Source organism: Solanum stenotomum, chromosome 7, assembly GCF_019186545.1.
Source record: "Solanum stenotomum isolate F172 chromosome 7, ASM1918654v1, whole genome shotgun sequence".
In the NCBI taxonomy this organism is placed as follows: Eukaryota; Viridiplantae; Streptophyta; class Magnoliopsida; order Solanales; family Solanaceae; genus Solanum; species Solanum stenotomum.
The window spans coordinates 1,124,150-1,144,146 of record NC_064288.1 but is presented as its reverse complement, the minus strand read 5'-3'; the positions used below and the strand labels follow the sequence as shown (position 1 = coordinate 1,144,146).

General features: G+C 35.4%; 2 protein-coding genes across 3 annotated transcripts in view; both read right to left on the bottom strand.

Moving 5' to 3' along the window:
* Positions 1 to 39: 39 nt before the first annotated feature.
* LOC125871756 (WD repeat-containing protein GTS1) lies at positions 40 to 3,575 on the bottom strand. The gene is made up of 8 exons (XM_049552418.1): positions 3,375 to 3,575; positions 3,069 to 3,276; positions 2,894 to 2,989; positions 2,554 to 2,628; positions 1,743 to 1,853; positions 1,072 to 1,163; positions 877 to 961; positions 40 to 570 (listed from the first exon to the last, which is right to left on the bottom strand). Exons 1-8 carry the CDS (start codon positions 3,509 to 3,511, stop codon positions 217 to 219), a joined length of 1,158 nt encoding a protein of 385 aa, XP_049408375.1. The 5' UTR covers positions 3,512 to 3,575; the 3' UTR covers positions 40 to 216.
* A 1,104-nt stretch (positions 3,576 to 4,679) lies between these two features.
* Positions 4,680 to 19,997, bottom strand: part of LOC125871243 (uncharacterized protein OsI_027940) — a 40,297-nt gene continuing 24,979 nt past the window's right edge. The window contains exons 1-6 of one of the 2 annotated variants that reach the window (XM_049551841.1): positions 8,810 to 8,955; positions 7,636 to 7,822; positions 7,062 to 7,221; positions 6,933 to 6,970; positions 6,639 to 6,843; positions 4,680 to 5,054 (exon numbers count right to left, since the gene is read on the bottom strand). In XM_049551841.1, coding sequence (XP_049407798.1) covers positions 4,975 to 5,054; positions 6,639 to 6,843; positions 6,933 to 6,970; positions 7,062 to 7,221; positions 7,636 to 7,822; positions 8,810 to 8,814 — 675 coding nt within the window. In that variant the 5' untranslated portion in view covers positions 8,815 to 8,955 and the 3' untranslated portion in view covers positions 4,680 to 4,974. Of the gene's footprint in view, positions 5,055 to 6,638; positions 6,844 to 6,932; positions 6,971 to 7,061; positions 7,222 to 7,635; positions 7,823 to 8,809; positions 8,956 to 19,997 lie in introns of those variants that run through there. The other variant, XM_049551842.1, reaches the window with a different exon arrangement.

Sequence of the window (19,997 nt, the reverse complement as noted above, 5' to 3'; positions counted from 1 at the left end):
TCAGGGTATTCCAAAGATGTATTACACTAAGCTCTTGTGTGCCCTCACAATCTTATAAGAGCTCAAGCACTTGTCCCAAAAAAACAAAGTAACCACCAAGAAAGACGGCATTTTAAATGAAGCGATGAATTAAGACAACATTGATATAAGACACGAAGACGATATAAGGAATTAATAATAATATACAACATAATCTTCCATCCAAAGGAAAAATTGTTAATACGGAGAATGTCTGCCTTTTCTGCGAGTCTTGTCTGATTTCAGAGCAAGAGTAGAGATCCATGATTGGCTTGTAGAAGAACCATCAGACAACCAGCAACAAAGACGACCATCTTCACCACCAGTCCATCCAAAGATACCGTGGTTATCCATGGTCTGACCTGGTACGCCAGACAAGACACTCCTAATGATGCCTTCATGTCCACCGCATAAAACTGCTTCTGGAGGACCAATGGCTCGTGTCTCTTTATAAGTTACAGGGAAATAGCCCAAGGAACCACCATTCGTCCCACCAATTACCCAGAAACGGTCTTCCTCCACTGAATAGTGGCAATCAACAAAATAGTCAACCTGCCATCAAAATTTAAGCCGGAGTAGTCAGTTTATGCTCTATCTAACTCTGAATTATTGCCTTAAATAGCACTGCACCTCGAATACAACAGATTTTCCAAGTTATATGATAAATCTTTAATTTAATTTTTATAGAAAAAACTCCAAGTGCAGAACATTGCAGTTGCCAAGTCTCGAAGGATCACTGCCAACTGCAAAGCAGCAGTATGTCTTCCTTTGAACGCATACACGTATTAGATATTTAACAAGAACAGAGTAATGAGTTTCCCTGCATTGAGAAAATGAACAGGTGTACAAGTCACATACATTGTCCGCCATCCAGCTCTTTGAGGCCAAGGATCTAGCATCCTCAAAACTCGCCTCAGTTCTTTCATCTTTCCAGTCCCAGACACTGCACCAGAAAAAGACGTCAAAAGAAAAGCTAAGAGGATGACATTAGGATAAAAGACAAATCAGTATGGAGCTATGGAGCACATTAGGATGATATGGGTATTATAAAACCTTAAAGTTTCAATGTGTGTCAAACACCAAAGCTTCTGATTCTTCTCCCCAAGAAATCCCACTTTTCCAATAGAGGTTCCCACATTGAGTACCTGTAATTACATCTTGGTATAAGTAGCATACAATCAAAAAGAACAGAAATCTACTTAACGGTAGCTAGAAATATGAAAACACTGGAGTGCTCATTAATCAATGAAACTGCAATATGCCAGGCTTTTTCTTCAAAGTTTAGCTAAACATCTGTACTGTACTGATGTCAGAACTAGCAAGTTCAGATGTAAAGAAAGAAGAAATCCAATATCATTGTGAGAACTGAGAAAAAGACAAGGTGTCGTATACTGAGCATGGATGGAAGTTGTGCTCTCGTAACAAGAGATGCCAAAAATTTACTACCAGCATATACATGAACTACCTTTTTGTCTTTTTTGAGTACAAGTTAACTGAGATCATGAAAGTTTTCAGTAGCAGTCTGATGTATCTCTATAGATATAACAGCATGGATTTCAGTATAAGCATAACAGTATGAAAAGACATAGGATTGATCTATAGCTAGTGTCTTTTCCACCCTAAGTGATCAGTGGGACTGCACCTTCTCAAAGTACTTGCAGTTACAATTTTTAAATGAAATAAACAGAAAATATGAAGGACTGCATAAGTTCTTTTTGACATACCGATACCATTTGATCATCATCGTTGATATCTCCACCAGTATCAAATAGACACATCAATCCATCAACCGATGCGGAAATGAGTCTATCATCATAGCCTGGAATAAAGTGCACCTAAAAGTGACCACAAGCAACAAAAGAGACTTCAAGACACAATATTGTAGTATTTCTAAACAACAATAAAAAAAAGGACTTCGGAAGGGCATGCATTGGGAATCATTAAAAGCATAACTAACTCTGCATCACAACTAGGTCAGTCATTATTTTTTCTCCTCTTGCTCAGATAGTTAAGGAAACATGAAATGAACACCACAATCTCATCTGTGAATGGTAGAGGAGCAGTAATCAGATCACTGAAAACCATAGCAGGTTCAGCACAACATCCAACTGCTTTAACGGAGTTGGAAAATTAGCAATTAAAAGTATAATTAAGTCCCATGCACTCAAACTTCAAAACAAGCTAATAATCTACAGTAAGATAATACCTAGTATGCCTATATTTTACGTTTCTTTTGTGTCATCATTAGAATACAAAACATACTATTAGAAATCAGAAAATACTCAAAGAACACCTCTGGTATTTTTTAAATAATAATTCAGAAAACTTGACCATACTAAAATATTTTCTCTACAATCATGCGACTAGGAAAGAAATTTCAGATTATTCAGCTCTTAGAAAAAAAATTTGCAAGGTTGTACTAAAAAGGTTAAAAACTATTATTAACTTATAGAACATTGCTTTACACAATAAACTCAATGGTTTACAACCAACAACGCATGGGAAATGAGTCAATAAACTAGTAGAGTAACACACCTGAGTAACATCTTCCGTATGAGATTCCTCCAAGCACGCAACCTGACACTTGGTCCTCCAATCCCAAAAGAGTATCTGTACAAAGATAACCACAATGGAATGTCATTTGCCACATATCTCATATAGAGCTAAGTAATTTCATGAGCCTCAGTTAAAAGAATAAGCCAAATCACATCTTTCATGTAAAATGAGAATTCTTAGGAATTATATCTGGCAAAGTGGATTTCTCTTTGTAGTTTCAAACTATTTGAAGGCTGAAGCAAGCAGTACATAGTTCATGACAGACCGGCAATCACTGTCCTTGCCTTGACTACTAGCTTGCAGCCACAAGGCTTCGTACCTGAGAACTACACCCGGCAGCAAGCAGATTATGACTAGCTCCACCAAAGGAGAAACTAAATATCTCTTGAGAAGGGCCAGCATTTACGGAAAACACCTGCATTCCATCTATTTGAAATCAAAACAAAATACAACTCAACTCCTAAAGAAAGCACATTAAAGTTAAAAGCTGGAACCTGCTGAAAAGACCTGGTATCCCAAGCTCTGAGAGTTCCATCAGAAGAACAAGAATGCAGCACATGTGGCGATGAAGGATCCGAAAAGGAAATTTGATTAATCGTCGAAGAATGACCATTACATTCCCCAATGTACTGTGCAGTAGCTAAAGAGTATAACTTAATCGCATTAGTTGAGAGTGATACCGCCATTGATGTCCAATCATTCCTATAAACACGAACATTCAGTGAGAATTTTAGGACCAAAAATTACTACTGATACATAAAAATCAATAAGAAAGTGAAAGGAAAAACGGAGAGAATTACTTGGGAACAATTTGGAAAACGTAATCGTCGGCGAAGTTAGTCTGAATAGAGTTTCTGATTCCAAATCGCTTAGAATTGTTGGATATTGGTAGCACCTGCGATTGTCCTTCTATCTCCATCCCTTCTGCGCCATCCATTTTCTTCTTCTTCTTCGGAGTGAAGAAACTGAAACTCCGGCTCGCAGGGTTTAGGGTTTGGACATTATTTTTTATTATTTTTTTATTTTTATTTTTTGTTGATTTATTTAGAATTTAGACTTTAGGGTTAGATTCTCTCCCAGTACAAGCACCTTGATTCTGACTAGAGGTTTTTTAAAAATTAAGGTGGTGAAATTTGTCTTCTTAGATATACATATAATATAGTAGTTATACAAGCTTTTAATTGATGAAATGAATAAAAATGAATGAGAGGCATTTGATGGAAGACTGATGAACTTGTTACTTGTATCGCATTCTTCTTCATGATCTTTATATTTATTTTTCTTCGAGATCCTTGTTATCTCGCGTGAATATCTTCAATGCAATGTGGTACTCTGACTAACTAAATTACAACCACAAATTCTTCTTCGTGATCTTTATATCTATTCTTCTTCGAGATAACTAAATTACAATTTATATCTATTCTTCTTCGAGATCCTTATTATCTCGCATGAATATCTTCAATGCAATGTGATACTCTGACTAACTGAATTACAATCACAGGTAAATTAGATATAGAACCTAACATTTAACTTAGGTTCGAATTATTTAGTTTCATCGTGCCCTACTGTTTTGTATGTCTGATGAAAATAAGGGCCTCCGACTGAGATTCTTTTAAGAGAACCAACTTTGATGATTATCTCGTCGTATCTAAACAAGTGAGACATCAAAGTTTGACGAATACATACTTTTCTAGCCATAGATAAAGAAAAATAAAAAGATATGGACTTTCAATAAACGATGTGATAATCCGTGCTAGCCTACTCGACAGAGCTTATGTTTTGTAAGACTTGCACACCAAAAACAATTAACATTAACCCCAAGTTAAATACTGGTTATAAACATAAGAGGGAAAATATATTAAGCACTGATGCATTCATATGTCAACCCCTGAACCTGATATATAAAGCAATTTGAAACTAAGCAGACTTGGTTGTTCACGACTAATTTCGTCCACCTAGATAAATATTTTCGAATAATTAAACTTAGAAATGAATTGGAGACACGGGATCAATCATCAAACATGTTTTTTCTAGTCTAGAATGTCAAACTAGTTCCGAAACAACCAGATAATTTAAGCAGAACCATCTAAAAGAGATACGTCAGGTCAGGAAGATAGAGATATTTGATGCAAGTTGTGCAGACACCATTCTCAGTCGAACTAAAACAATAGTACAAAAGTCAAACAATCTAAAGCATATAAAGGTATGTTTTTCGGCTCAGGTGGATGAAAATGATAATAATGTCCCTCATAACAAACTCCCATGGGCCATAAACTTCTTTACTTTCATGAACTGAAAAGGGACAACTTATAACCATGCCACTCTAGTGCATTGCTGAAAGCAAGCCAACAGGTCTTCAGCAACAGCGTCTACTTATGCACCCGAGCTTCTGCTTCTTGCCTATGCAGCTTCACCTTCTGCCTTAGGTTTCGCATCTACCACCTCAGTAGCTTTAGCGGAAGGCTTTATCACTTCTTGCTCTGCAGAAGAGAACAAAATTGGGTTTTTTACAGGCAGCAAACTAGGAGGGAAAATCTCACAACATTAATAAAACTCGGACATAATCCAAACGGTATTTACACATGTGGGCACTCTTTTAAAGTTCAAATACAAATTGCCTATGGCATAACGATATATCAGGTGTAGTCACACAATGTTTGGGTCTAGGGAGGGTAGAGAGTAAGCAACCTTACCACCCCTACCTCAGAGATGAAGAGGTTGTTTATCATAGACTTGGCTCAAGAAAAATCGTCCAAAGCAGTCCCGAAAAAGAAGTAATGGAAGTACAAGAAATAAAAAACAAAACAAAAATAGCATAGCAGATAATAACAAAATGGAAACAACAAAAAAATAATACAATAATCGAGGTACATAGTAATAGAAAAAAAAAACTACAATGGCAATACTACAACTACTAATATGAACTGACAGAAAAACAGCGCACTGCTACCCATGAACCTTCTACCCTAATAGGTATCCACACCCTACCATCTAAGGTCATGTCCTTGGTAGGCTGAAATTGCATCATATCCTCTCTCTAATCACCTACCCCAATACTATTTTGGTTTCCCTCTACCTCTCGTAAACCCATCCATAACGAACCTCTCACACCTCCGCACTAGGACATACGAGCATCTCCTCTTCACAAATTGTCTATGGTAAAGTATGTCATTACTTCCTTCAGGAAATATCCTGATTGGCATATCTACAACATGTATCTCAAACTTATCCGCCTCTTAACATCAACTTTTGGAAGGAGGCAAGACTAGGAGTTGAACTTCATCCTGAAACACAACAAGAGAGGCATACACTAATATCTACTTCTCAAGTTCTAGAATCTTTCTAGTTCTTGATTTCTCATCATAACAGTTTTTGAAATATCATCAGATCAACAATTTAACATATAAAGTCAAGTACCTTAAATCTTATCAACTAAAATAATATAATTATTACTCTTTGTATACCACTTTATTCTTTCAAAAAGAAGTTTAGAATCTATTAGTTGATCTTGCAACGGAAGGGTTATATTTTACAGACATGATTGGAGGTCTGAATTTTTTTCCAACGGAACTTGTTGGTCTTATTGAATACAATCAGAAACAGTTGGTACAACAAGGATTTGGCTAAGTTCACCAATTTCAACCATATCATTTTGAAGAATCACGTATGATTCCAAACATGATTTATAACACAATACATAAATTCCTCATCATTTGAATACAATCAGAAAAAGTTTGTACAACAAGAATTTGGCCAAGTTCACCAAATTTCAACCATATCAATTTTGAAGAATCACATATGATTCCCAACATGATTTATAACACAATGCATAATTCCTCATCATATTTAAAACTTTTCTTTGCAAGCAACATGCTTCAATAGGTTTGCTATTGAATTCTTCCCCGCCCTGTGCATTACGGAGGAGAGAACAAGGAAAAGAAAGAAGGGCCAAAAGAAGAAGTGCAAGATACATAATAGTTGTAATCGTGAGGATGCAAATCTAACAACACATCATCATAAACAAAAAGCAACAATCTATACATGCTTCAGAGCTGTCAAATTACCTTCATCGTCACTCTCATCAAGGTCATCCCCCATATCACCTCCCATTCCACCCATCATTCCAGCCATATCACCTCCCATTCCACCCATCATGCCACCCATTCCTCCCATCATCCCACCCATTCCTCCCATCATTCCACCCATTCCGCCCATTCCGCCCATCATTGAAGCCATATCACCTCCCATTCCACCCATATCACCGAATTTCTACAAATTACACAAGTGAATAGAAAGATTAAAAGATATTCCAAATCAAAAAAGCAACATATAGATAGAGTACCACAGTAAATTCTTACTGAGAAATCCATTGAATTCATATCCATATCCCCAGGACCTAAAAATGTTTGAAACAGTAAAAAAGTCAGTTTTTGCATGTGTGATAACAGCTACTGTAAGAGATTGACAGATCTTGATAGAGATGATACCAGCATCAGGTTCATCATCTTCATCCACCCACTTGTCCCAATCTACCTTCACATAGTGTGGTGCTTTACCGTCTCCACGCAATAATTTAGTCCACCATTTTGGCTCTGCTTTTTGCAAAATGCAGAAAATACTTCTCACGCCGGTACTAATTTTGCTCTCCTTCAGAATGAAATTGCAAAATTACAATGCAATTCTATATAAGATGGATAAACAATTGTAGTGATTAAATAAGGCCCACTTAAATTTGCATGTTGATCTGACCCAGTTCCCTTCACCACTACCTACTATATTATGACAGCTAAATCACACAAACTACCATCCACTTGTTACTATTTGATGATTGATAAATCACCTACTAGTTGACATCTTACTAGTAACTACAAAAAAAATTTAGGGTTTCAAATTGGTTCAACTACACTTGTGAATTGGCTTCTATAAGCATGATTTACAACATGACACTAGTTCTACTTAACCTTCCCCAATTGGAAATATAATACAGACAGGCATGATATGAGTAGCTAGCAAATTCAAATCAATCCAATGATGTAACCAAATCAAATAACTACTTCCTACCTCAACATTAACTTTATCCTGAAGCTCAAGCTTCAACTCATAGTGACGGTCTCCTGCCCCAGCACTAGCAGAGAAGTTAAACACTCCTTCTGGATCCAAGTTCACTTTTGCATCTTTAGCATCTGGTAGCATCACAGTGAGATACACCACATCAGGCCTTTGTGCCCACTTGACTTCTGGATGGAGGCTGTCAACCAAGAAAAAGTTTATCTTTAGCTAAAAGAGAGAAATTTTAATACATATGCAAGGGGTGTTGTGCAAATTAGATAAGTCACAATATAATCACATACAGAGGATGACAAAATAAATTCTCTAAGCAGATAAACAATGTGGCATTCAGCACACAAATTTACAAACTAAAATACAAAGTCGTTCCATCATTTTAATATTTGGCTAGAGGAAATAATCTTCACCTTCTCCATTCAGGAGATAATATTTCACACGAATCCTACCAGATCATTTCCAGTTTGACTTATAGAGATATAGCAATGTTACTACTATTACTAGCTAATGAGCAAAAGAGAATCAATCACCAGAATCAGTGTGTAGTGTATCTCAGGAAACATGCATATTTGCTCACGACACCTGACACTAGTACCCAAAACCTATATTGCTCGAAATCTTCAAAAACACCACTCCTACAAGTGTCACAACATTATTGAAGAGTCCGAGCAACATAGCCCGAAACTATACAACTGCAAGAAAATCATAAAATATACATGGTGCAACTACTTGACCTGAGAACAGAGAATCTTCTCCAAATCACAAATACGCCCTCCGATTAATCCTAAATCGGAAGGATATGCAATTATTACTGATACCACTTCAGTATCCCCTTAATAATATATATTAATTTCTAGCTTTTTAGCTTCTCTTATTACACACAAGTAAAACTATTTTAAACAAAAAAACTGATGATTAAGTAAGAAAAAATTGCCATAAACCACAATAAACAAAATACATCAATATTTCTGCAGTTGTACCAAAATCACAGTCATACATAAATGGATAAACACAACAACAACAACAAAAACAAAATAACCAGTATAATACAACGAAAAAAAAATTAAAAAAACGCAAAAAAAAGACGATAATAACCGGAGATCTTACGAAAATATAAAGTGAAAGCAAAAAATAAATCAGTTGAGAATCGTACAGAGAGATATAGATTTACCTCATATTTGAATATATATTTTTTTCTAGAGCAGATGAGAAGAGGTTAAAGAAAGAGAGACTGAAAAACCCTAGAAATAGTGGAGCGGCAGAGATGATAATACAGAACCCTTTAAGTAGTAGTTAAAACGTGTGAGAGCTCACTTCCCAATGTCTTCCAATTATACCCTCTCTTTATCTTTTTTTCTTTTTCTTTATGTAGGTTTAATTTTGTCTATCTTTTTACTAAAGTTATCTTGACCATTTCTTTTGAGCAAATAATAATAATAATATTTCGGACTGTATTACCTATTGTTTCATAATATATTATATTGTGTTGTGTTATATTGTTTTAGTAGATACATAGTTTGAATAGATTGTATTGTTCTATATTGTTATATAATGTTACACATTTATTATTTAAATAATAAATCTATCGGAAAAGTAGGATACAAGGAAGAGTTATTATGAAAAGATAGGAAAAAATGTGAAGAAAATATTAAAGTAATGACGTAATCATACTGATTGGTCAATACATGAAATGATTCTTTTCGTCGTCATCTAATGACAGATTTAAACGATACGATACAATAATTCGAGAAAGACGTTGTATTTGAATTAACAATGCAATACAATACAGGTAGTAACAACCATCCAAAACAAGGTGTCAATGAAATCTCATAAATTGGATTTGGAGAGAATAAAATGTGCACAAATTTTACTATTTACTTGTAAAGGTAGTAGGGAAGCTATTTCCAAGAGAGTCTCGATAAATTACCCATAAATTTGTATTGAAAGTTCAATTACATACTTTAATTTTAGGAGTAATCTCTTCTTTTTCACTATTTTGCATTCCTTGTTCCGTGATTTTTCTCAATTCTCTCTAAAGAAATCTTTGTAAATTGTAAATTTGTAATCATTTAATTTTATAAGTTTTTGTAAGATTTTTTTGTAATTACTAAAGGTTGATTAAGGACTTGGAGGAAGTCGGTTAATGCAAATATTGTTGATGGGTATTTAAAAGTATAACTTACCTAAATTGCATAGTGTAAAGAGTAAATTACATCATATTCCTACCTTTTCTTAAATTACAATAATCCCTTAAAATTTGTACCTTTCGGATACATAAGTCACCATCCGGATACATTAATTCTAATACAAGAAGAATCTTTCTATTGCGCTAAAAAAGGAATAAAATATGAAAATTAATTAAATCCCATAAATTACGCTTATGTTTCTTCTTACTCTCAATCATACAGAGGCAAATCCTATCAGAACGAAGAAATTCAAAATTTCAAATTGCTCCCCCCATCCACGAAGAAACCTTTCAGATTTGATTAAAAAACTTTTGTCGAAACTTTGGGTAAGCGATGTGACTTATGAAGGATACAAAAGAGATGAAATTATTGTTGGACAAACGATTTCCTTTTGAATCTTCAAGTTCATCACAGATCCTTTCAATTTTGTAACGCTTGTTCCCATCGTTATAGAAAAGCCAACGGGGGAAATTTGGGGCCGAAAAACTTTTTCGTAGTATTTGGATTTTCCCAACCTAGTCTAGATTTGGACGAAATCGGAGTCTTTAAGGTGTAGGGAAATCTTGTAACAATCGGGTGAATCATTTATGATTTTGATTGCATGAGTAGTTAGATAACTCGTTAAGGAATCCGTACGACTTTACGGAATTGAATTCAGCTGAGTAGAACTCCCGGAATCGATCTTAGCGCCAAGGGTATTTTTCTGAGCGTCGTGGTTAGAGGTGTGTTATGAAATGGGGATTTTGGAATTCTCAGAATAGCTTTTTGTTTCGTTACAGCCGATTTGGCGCTGGATTTTACTGCTCTGGTGTGGCTGCTACAGCGGGATGAGGGCCGTTGTGGCGGGCTCGACGCGACTTAAGGTCATTAATAAGCCCCTAAATGATCTTATTATGCACTTTTTGACTTTTAGAGCTAAGGAACGATCCCCAAGCGACGCCTAAGGTAAGTTTTTCACTCTCCGAATCCATTTTTTGATCCGTAGAACGTAATCGAATGAGTGAATATTGATGGGGGAGGGTTTTGTTATAGATTCTATGGTGAAAACAACCCTAAATTGGATAATTGGGATCATGGGTATGATTTAAGGTTCATAGAATTGTTCGTAATTCGGGTAATTAGTGATTATTTATTGATTCCCGTATTATATTGATTGTTTGTAGACCAAGAATAAGTGAAACGAATCCAAAAAAGTAAGGATCAAGTTTCTTAGGGTTTCAAGCTTGTTTCGAGGTAGGTGATGATTGTGATTCTATGATTGTATGATGTATATTTGTTCTTGCTTCATTATGATACTTGTATGTATATGAATGTTGCATTATTGATCACACATGTTGTAAATGAGTTAGATGAATTATCATTGCCATGAAATCATGACTTAATTGTATGTATTGAGAATATACTTGTGATTGTGATTGTGGTGTGTTGAATGGATCGGTTGCCACATTCCGGCATAACTAACTTGGATCGATTGCTACGTTCCGGCATAACTATAGGATCGATTGCCACATTCCGGCATAATTATGGGATCGGATACCACGTTTCGGTATGCTAACTGTTTGAATTCCATGAGAGGATCAATGATTTGATATAATTGTGTATCATGAGAAATGTGAAGTTGTTCGTTGTTCGTAAATGTTGATAATATTGTATATATTGATATATATGCATGTGATTATAATGTTGTCTTGACTTGCTTATGTTGCATTTAGTGGGATAGCCGTGTGATCCTACCAGTACATTGTGGTTGTGTACTGATACTGCACTTGCTCTTATTTTTGTTGAGTACAGTGTATCTTCAAGCGGCTACTGACAGACCTCACTTAGGAGATCAATGATCGTTCGAATTCAAGGGTGAGTCAATTCTTTCGGGCTGCCATGGGTTTTCTTTCGTCTATGTCCACCATTTTCGGACTTAGACTATGTTCTATTAGTTATTAGTACATTAGATTGGGGTTGCATCCCTTCTTGTTTAGACTTGTTAAACTTTAGATGTTTTGGTACATTGACTTTCAGTTTCTAGGTTATTTCTTCCGCATTGTTTAGTTTATTGTTAGACTTTTGTTGGAGTTTATAGGAACTCCCTTTTTATTTTCTTAATATTTAACTTGCTTCCGTAACTTAAATGTCTTAGTTTTTGTTTAGTTATTTGGTTTGGGTTGTAGTAGTGGTTCTCTCACTGGTGAGTTAGTGTGGGTGTCAATCACGACGGTCAGGGTCGTGACAAAATTGGTATCAGAGCCTAGGTTCGTTGATCTTAATGTACCAAAATGAGTCTAGGAGAGCTTCCACAAGCTCAAAACTCTTTTGATCGTCGCACATATTCTTGCATTACCGGTTGAAGGTAAATATTTTATTGTTTATTGTGATGCTTTTCATTCTGGGTTGGGTGTTGTGTTGATGCAAGATAAAAATGTTATAGCTTATGACTCACGTCAATTGAATGTGCATGAGAGGAATTATCCAACGCATGATTTAGAGTCGGCAGCGGTAGTGTTTGCTTTTAAGATATGGCGGCATTACCTATATGGTGTTAAGTGTGAAGTGTTTACTGATCATCGTAGTTTGCAGCATGTTTTCACCTAAAAGGATCTGAATTTGAGACAGCGAAATGGATGGAGTTACTTAAAGAAAAGATTATGATGTGACCATTCAATATCATCTAGGAAGGTTAATGTGGTGACTGACGCTTTGAGTCGAAAATTGGTGAGTATGGATAGTTTAGCTTGCTTGAATGTATCCAAGTGACCTTTGGCTAAAAAAATTCAGACCTTAGAGTCTAAATTTATGCAATTGGGCATCTCAGAAAGAGTGGAGTATTAGCTAGTATTGAAGTGATGGTCACATTCATTGAGGAGATCAAGGCCAAACAATTTGAGGATGAAAATTTGGAGGAGCTTAGAAAGAAGATTGCAAATGGTAAGGCACAAGAGACCACTCTTGATACGGATGGTGTACTCAATTTTAAAGAAATAATTTGTGTTCCTAGAGTAGATGACTTGATTGAGAAATTGTTGGCAGAGTCTCATGGTTCGCGATATTCAATTCATTTGGGTGTGACCATGATGTATAGAGATCTGAAGCGAATTTATTAGTGGCCGGGAATAAAGAAGGACATAGCGGAGTTGTGGCGAAGTGTCAAAATTGTCAACAAGTGAAATATGAACACCAAAGGCCTGCAGGTTTGCTTCAAAGAGTGTCAATTACGGAATGGAAGTGGAAAATGATAGCCATAGATTTTGCGGTTGGTCTTCTCAAGACTTTGAGTAAGTTTGATTCTATTTGGGTAGTGGTTGATAGATTGGCTAAGTCAACCCATTTTATTTCTGTAAGAATAGATTTTAATGCTGAACAATTGGCTAAAGTTTATGTGAAAGAGATAGTAAAGTTGCATGGGGTGTCCCTTTCTATCATCTCAGACCGTGGTACCCAATTCACATCCAAGTTTTGGAGAAAATTACATGATGAATTGGGCACCCAACTCACTTTTAGTACCGCCGTCCATTCACAGACAGACAGACTGCTTACTCTTTCACTTTCATTTCTTAATTCGGCTCACTCCCGGCTACGGTTTGGACCTTTTACCTGCTTAGAAGTGGATTCGAACCACTGACACAAGGATTTTCAGTCCTTTGCTCTAACCAGTTGAGCTACCTAGAGAGGACTATTCAAGTGTTAGAAAACATGTTAAGGGCATGTGTGCTTGATTTTGGAGGGCATTGAGATAAATTCATACCTTTATGTGAGTTCTCCTATAATAATAGTTATCACTCCAGTATTGATATGGTACCATTTGAGGCATTATATGGGAGGGGATGTAGATCACTCATATGATGGTTTGAGGCTGGAGATGTAAAACCTTTGAGGGTTGATTTAGTGAAGGATGTTCAAGATAAGGTAAGGAGTATTCAAGCTAAACTCCTAGCAGCCCAGAGTAGACAGAAGAAGTATACATATCATAAGGTAAGAGATATGACTTTTCAAATCGATGAGAATGTTCTTCTTAAGGTATCACCCATGAAAGGGGTGATGAGATTTGGTAAAAAGGGTAAGTTAAGTCCTAAATACATTGGTCCATTTGAGATTCTTAAATGTGTAGGACCGGTAGCGTATAGATTGACTTTACCTCTTAATCTATCGAGTATTCATCCGATATTTCATGTATCCATGTTGAAAAGGTATCATGGTAACGGGGATTATATCATTAAGTGGGACTCAATTGTGTTAGACAAGGACCTCCAATATGAAGAGGAATTGATTGCAATTCTTGATCGTGATGTGTGCAAGTTGAGAACCAAGGAGAATAAGTTCGTGAAAGATCAATGGAAGCATCGTCCAGTTGAAGAAGCTACTTGGGAGACCGAGAGGGACATGCGAGAGAAGTATCTCCAATTGTTCGTCGATTCAGTAACTACTTTATTCCTTCCTTAGCCTATTTTCCTAAGTTTTGTCACTCGGGGACGAGTGATGGGTAAATTGGTATTTATTGTAACGACATGTTCCCGTCGTTATAGAAAAGTCAACGAGGGAAAATTTGGGACCGAAAAACTTTTTCGTAGTATTTGGATTTTCCCAATCTAGTCCAGATTTGAACGAAATCGGAGTCTTTGAGGTGTAGGGAAATCTTGTAACAATTAGGTGAATCATTTATGATTTTGATTGCATGAGTAGTTAGATAACTCGTTAAGGAATTCGTACGACTTTACGGAATTGAATTCGGGTGAGTAAAACTCCCAGAATCGATCTTAGCGCCAATGGTATTTTTCTGAGCGTCGTGGTTAGAGGTGTGTTGTGAAATGGGGATTTTGAAATTCTCAAATAGCTCTTTGTTTCGTTCCAACCGCTTTGACACTGGATTTTGCCGCTCTGGCGGGGCCATTACAGCGGGATGAGGACCGCTGTGGCGGGCTTGACGCGACTTAAGGTCATTAATAAACCCCTAAACGACCTTATTATGTAATTTTCAACTTTTAGAACTAAGGAACGAACCCTAGGCGACTCCTACTCATTTTTCACCATTCTTGAGGCTAAAGGTAAGTTTTTCACTCCCCGAATTCGTTTTTCGATCCATAGAACGTAATAGAATGGGTGAATATTGATGGGGGAGGGCTTTGTTATAGATTTTATGGTGGAAACAACCCTAAATTGGATAATTGAGATCATGGGTATGATCTAGGGTTCATAGAATTGTTTGTAATTCGGGTAATTAGTGATTGTTTATTGATTCTCGTATTATATTGATTGTTTGTAGACAAAAAACAAGTAGAACAAATCTGAAAAGGGAAGGATCAAGTTTCTTAGGGTTTCAAGCTTGTTTTGAGGTAAGTGATGGTTGTGACTCTATGGTTGTGTGATGTGTGTTTGTTTTTGCTTCATTATGATACTTGTATGTATATGAATGTTGCATTATTGATCACACTTGTTGTAAATGAGTTAGATGAATTATCATTGCCATGAAATCATGACTTAATTGTATGATCTTGATGATATACTTGTGATTGTGATTGTGGTGTGTTGAATGGATCGATTGCAACGTTCCGACATAACTATGGGATCAATTGCCACGTTCCGGCATAATTATGGGATCGGATACCACGTTCTGGTATGCTAACTGTTTGGGTTTGGGTTTCATGAAAGGACCAATGATTTAATTTAATTGCTTATTATGAAAAATGTGAAGTTGTTCATTGTTTGTAAATGTTGATAATATTGTATATGTTGATATATATGCATGTGATTATAATGTTGTCTTGACTTACTTATATTGCACTTAGTGGGATAGCCGTGTGATCCTACCAGTACACTGGTTGTATACTGATACTGCACTTGCTCTTATTTTTGTTGAGTACATTGTATCTTCAAGCGGCTACTGACAGACCTCGCTTAGGAGATCAATGATCGTTCGAATTCAAGGGTGAGTCAATTCTTCCGGGCTGCCATGGGTTTTCTTTCGTCTATGTCCACCATTTTCGGACTTAGACTATGTTCTATTAGTTATTGGTACATTAGATTGGGGTTGCATCCCTTCTTGTTTAGACTTGTTGAACTTTAGATGTTTTGGTACATTGACTTTCAGGTTCTAGGTTATTTCTTCCGCATTGTTTAGTTCATTGTTAGACTTTTGTTGGAGTTTATTGGAACTCCCTATTTATTTCCTTAGTATTTAACTTGCTTCCGTAACTTAAATGCCTTAGTTTTTGTTTAGTTACTTGGTTTGGGTTGTAGTAGTGGTTCTCCCACCGGAGAGTTAGTGTGGATGTCAATCACGACGGTCGGGGTCGTGACAAATTTTGATTCAAAATTGTTGATAACTTTTAGATTCAAAATTCTTCTCCTAGTTTATTGAAGATCCTTTCAATTTTGATTCAAAATTGTCGAAAATTTTGAAAAGATACATCATGAATATCTTTGCTACTTAGCATTTACTATTTATGTATCTTGTTTAAGTTGATAAACATTGTATTTATNCCTTAGTTTTTTTTAGTTACTTGGTTTGGGTTGTAGTAGTGGTTCTCCCACCGGAGAGTTAGTGTGGGTGTCAATCACGACGGTCGGGGTCGTGACAAATTTTGATTCAAAATTGTTGATAACTTTTAGATTCAAAATTCTTCTCCTAGTTTATTGAAGATCCTTTCAATTTTGATTCAAAATTGTCGAAAATTTTGAAAAGATACATTATGAATATCTTTGCTACTTAGCATTTACTATTTATGTATCTTGTTTAAGTTGATAAACATTGTATTCAGTGGCGAATTTACAGCCAAAAAATAGGGCACCCGCACCCGTGGTCTCTTCGTAAAATTAGATATTTTATATGTATATTTTTTAAGATTTTGTATAATATTATATTCTTGCACCCGTACTACAAGAAGTCTAAATGGTCACATGGTTAAATGTTGAGCTTTTGACCTTGAGGATTAAGAATCAATTCTCACTTCAATACATTTTACTTGGTGCACCCATGTTCGAAAAATCCTAGATTCGCCTCTGATTGTATTTATAGTAGATACATTAAATAAATAATTGTTGCCCATAACATGTTAGATTTGAGATCGATACATTACCGTGTGGTAATTGCTATGCAATTGATACATTTAGTATAAATTCAAATTTACGTATCATATCTAAAAAAATAGTGCATGATACATTACTATTTATGTATCTCGTTTAAATTGATAAGTATTGTATTTATACTAGATACATTAAGGAAGTAATTGTTGCCCATAGGATCTTAGATTTAAGATCGATATATTACCGTGTGGTAGTTCCTATGTAATTGATATATTTAGTATAAATTTGAATTTGCGTATCATATCTATAAAATTAGTGCATGATACAGTACTATTTATGTATCTCGTTTAAATTGATAAGCATTGTATTGTTACGGAATACATTAAACATGAAATTGTTGTCCATAAGTTGTTTGATTTGAGATCGATACATTTAGTTTAAATTAGTATTTATGTATCATGCCCATATAATTTGACGTAGCTATGTGTCATATACAAAAAAAAAATGAATATGATAAACAATGATTTAGTTATGGAATAGTATTGCACATACATAACAAGCATATGATACATACTCATATATATGAGTGACACTTTTATGATTCGTTTTTGTCCTAATTTTCTCCTTGTTTGTTTTGTCATGTCCATGTAGGGGTGGTTTATATTGAGTCTACATTCTAATCATCTCTCTAACATTAAAACGCTTGTCTTTGTGTATGAAAAATTACCCCAATATTCACATGGTTTTCCTGTAAAAAAAAATGAACTGGAAAGAAAAAAATAAATAAAGAATTACCTCTTGATTAACTTTAAATCATTAACTAGAAAGAGAAAATATTTAAAATTCAAAATAAAGGAGTGATGAAGATAACTAGTGATATAGTGGAGTGATTATAGGCATGAAAACAGGGGGGAAATAGTGGAGTCGGTAGATTGTAAGTTATGTATCTGGAAAGGAGATAATTTATGAAAAAAAGAGGAATTTTTGTGATTTTTCAAAACGATAGGGAATAATAGAAAATAGGGTAAGAAAAAATGTATAGTTAGGTAATTTTTCCTATTTGGTATAGCAAATTATGTGAATTATACTTGAGGTGTTTATGACTTCTTATATTTGAATAACAAAATATTTAAATTAACATATATTTCAAATATGTTAATGGTTCATTGAATGATTAGAGATAATATTTATTAGGGATGTTTTCTCCTAATAAAAATCACTAATAAGAAACAAAAGAAGTGTTCTCCTAGTATTATATTCCTCCAACTTCAACACTAATAAATCAAAACATGTATAATAAAAGAAACTACGAGAATTATGCAAAATTAAAATGAAAAATGGGAGTCCATTTAGCTATTTATTTAGGGCACATGTAAAACATATGACATTTTGTTGTTCCCATATAATCTCCCAATTTTAAAATAAATAATGAAAATTTACTTAGGTCCATGTAAAAAATAAAAGATAATTTGTGCTCCAAGACAATAATATGGTGATTAGTATGGTAAAAGTAAATTTTGCCCAAACTTTTTTTTTTTTGGTAAATAAATGATTTATTAACCCAAAGAGCAATGAGATACAGGAAAAAAAAAACTACGTAATGGACATAGTCCCATTACTTCAGTATACTACTATGCAATTCTTAGCCACTTAGCATTAGAGGTAACTATAAACTGTAGCATAAATATATGTTTCATTTCCTTCTACATAGGATAGAAATTATGATTCTCTAACCAACTATTCACCTTAACATGTCTAAGACCTCTAGCATGAACATCTTGGATGATCAATTTTGTGAGAAGCTCTGTTGGCCTTTGATGTTGTTGAAAGGCACACATGTTCCTTTCCCTCCAAATATGATAGATGGTGGCTTCAAGGACCATTTTGTAAACCTCAGCTCTACTACTCTTATCTGTAGCATTTGCACTAGCCCATGCTAATTAATAATTCTAGCTTCCAGGTGACCGAGAGATTCCAAGCCAGTTGAGAATTTTTTGCCATATTTGAGCAGAGACCGTGCAACAAAGAACAGATGTAGGCGACTCTCATCTGCCATAGAACATAAAGGGTAACTAGGATTCACAACCATTTCTCATTTCAGCAGTCTGTCCCTAGTGTAAAGTTTATTTAGTGCAGCCAGTCTCAAGATAAAGATCCATCTAGGCACTCCCAAATTGTTGCACACTAATCTTCTCCATTCAACTTTTTGAAAATCCCCCCTGAGCCTTAGGTATATCTGCTTGATTGAGAATTGCTTCATCTCATGTATTTCTACCATGCTAAATCCAGCTTTTTCCATATATTTAGTAGCCTTTAAGATTCTTTGCATTATCCAGAATGCCTACCTTGTCACTTCCTCATATAGTACCCTATTTTTACCATAATAAATGTGGATCCATTTGACCCATAAAGTGTCCTTCTTTTGGAATATGTTCCATAGTAGCTTTACTATTGTTGCTTTGTTCCATGTATGAATGTCCAATATGTTTAGCCCCTCTGCAGACTCAGGCTGACAAACTTTGTCCCAAGCCAGTAGAGCTTTCTTTGAAAGTTCGACATCACCCGTCCATAAAAACCTTCTACAAATAGCTTCAATGATTTTAACCACTTTCTTAGGAAGAACAAAGATTTGAGCCCAGAATACTTGAATTAAGAATAACACTGATTTTATCAGTTGAGTTCTCCCAACATATGAAAGGAATTTTGTGGTCCACGACTTTACCCTTCCTAAGATCTTGTCTATCAAAGGTTGGCATTGGATTACAGAAACTCTTTTTGTGCTCAAAGGAACTCCTAGATATCTTATGGGAAGTTCACCTTTCGAAAAGCGAAGCATCTCTATGATTTCTTTTTGCACCTCGCTAGTTATTCCTCCACAATACACAGAGCTTTTGGTATGGTTGGCTACCAGGCCAGAGGACTTGGAAAAACACTGAAATTGAGTAAACAAGTACTTCACTGATTCCACATCTCCTCTACAAAACAAGAGCAAATCATCTGCAAATCCCAGTTGTATAAGATTCAGCCTAGCACATTTAAGATGGAAGTTAAAATTTGGGTTCTCTCCTGTCTTCCTAAGTAGCCTGCTTAAGTACTCCATTACCAAGACAAAAAGAAAAAGGGATAAGGGGTCCCCCTGTCTCAACCCTTTTCTTGCTTCAA

What these genes read in the sequence shown, in the direction of transcription:
- LOC125871756 (XM_049552418.1), bottom strand. Translation starts at nt 3,511, where the DNA reads ATGGATGGCGCAGAAGGGATGGAGATAGAAGGACAATCGCAGGTGCTA. An exon ending in ATACCAGGTCTTTTCAGCAG is followed by an intron (nt 2,990 to 3,068) that starts GTTCCAGCTTTT and finishes GATGGAATGCAG; the next exon opens with GTGTTTTCCGTAAATGCTGG. An exon ending in CTGCCGGGTGTAGTTCTCAG is followed by an intron (nt 2,629 to 2,893) that starts GTACGAAGCCTT and finishes ATCTTTGTACAG; the next exon opens with ATACTCTTTTGGGATTGGAG.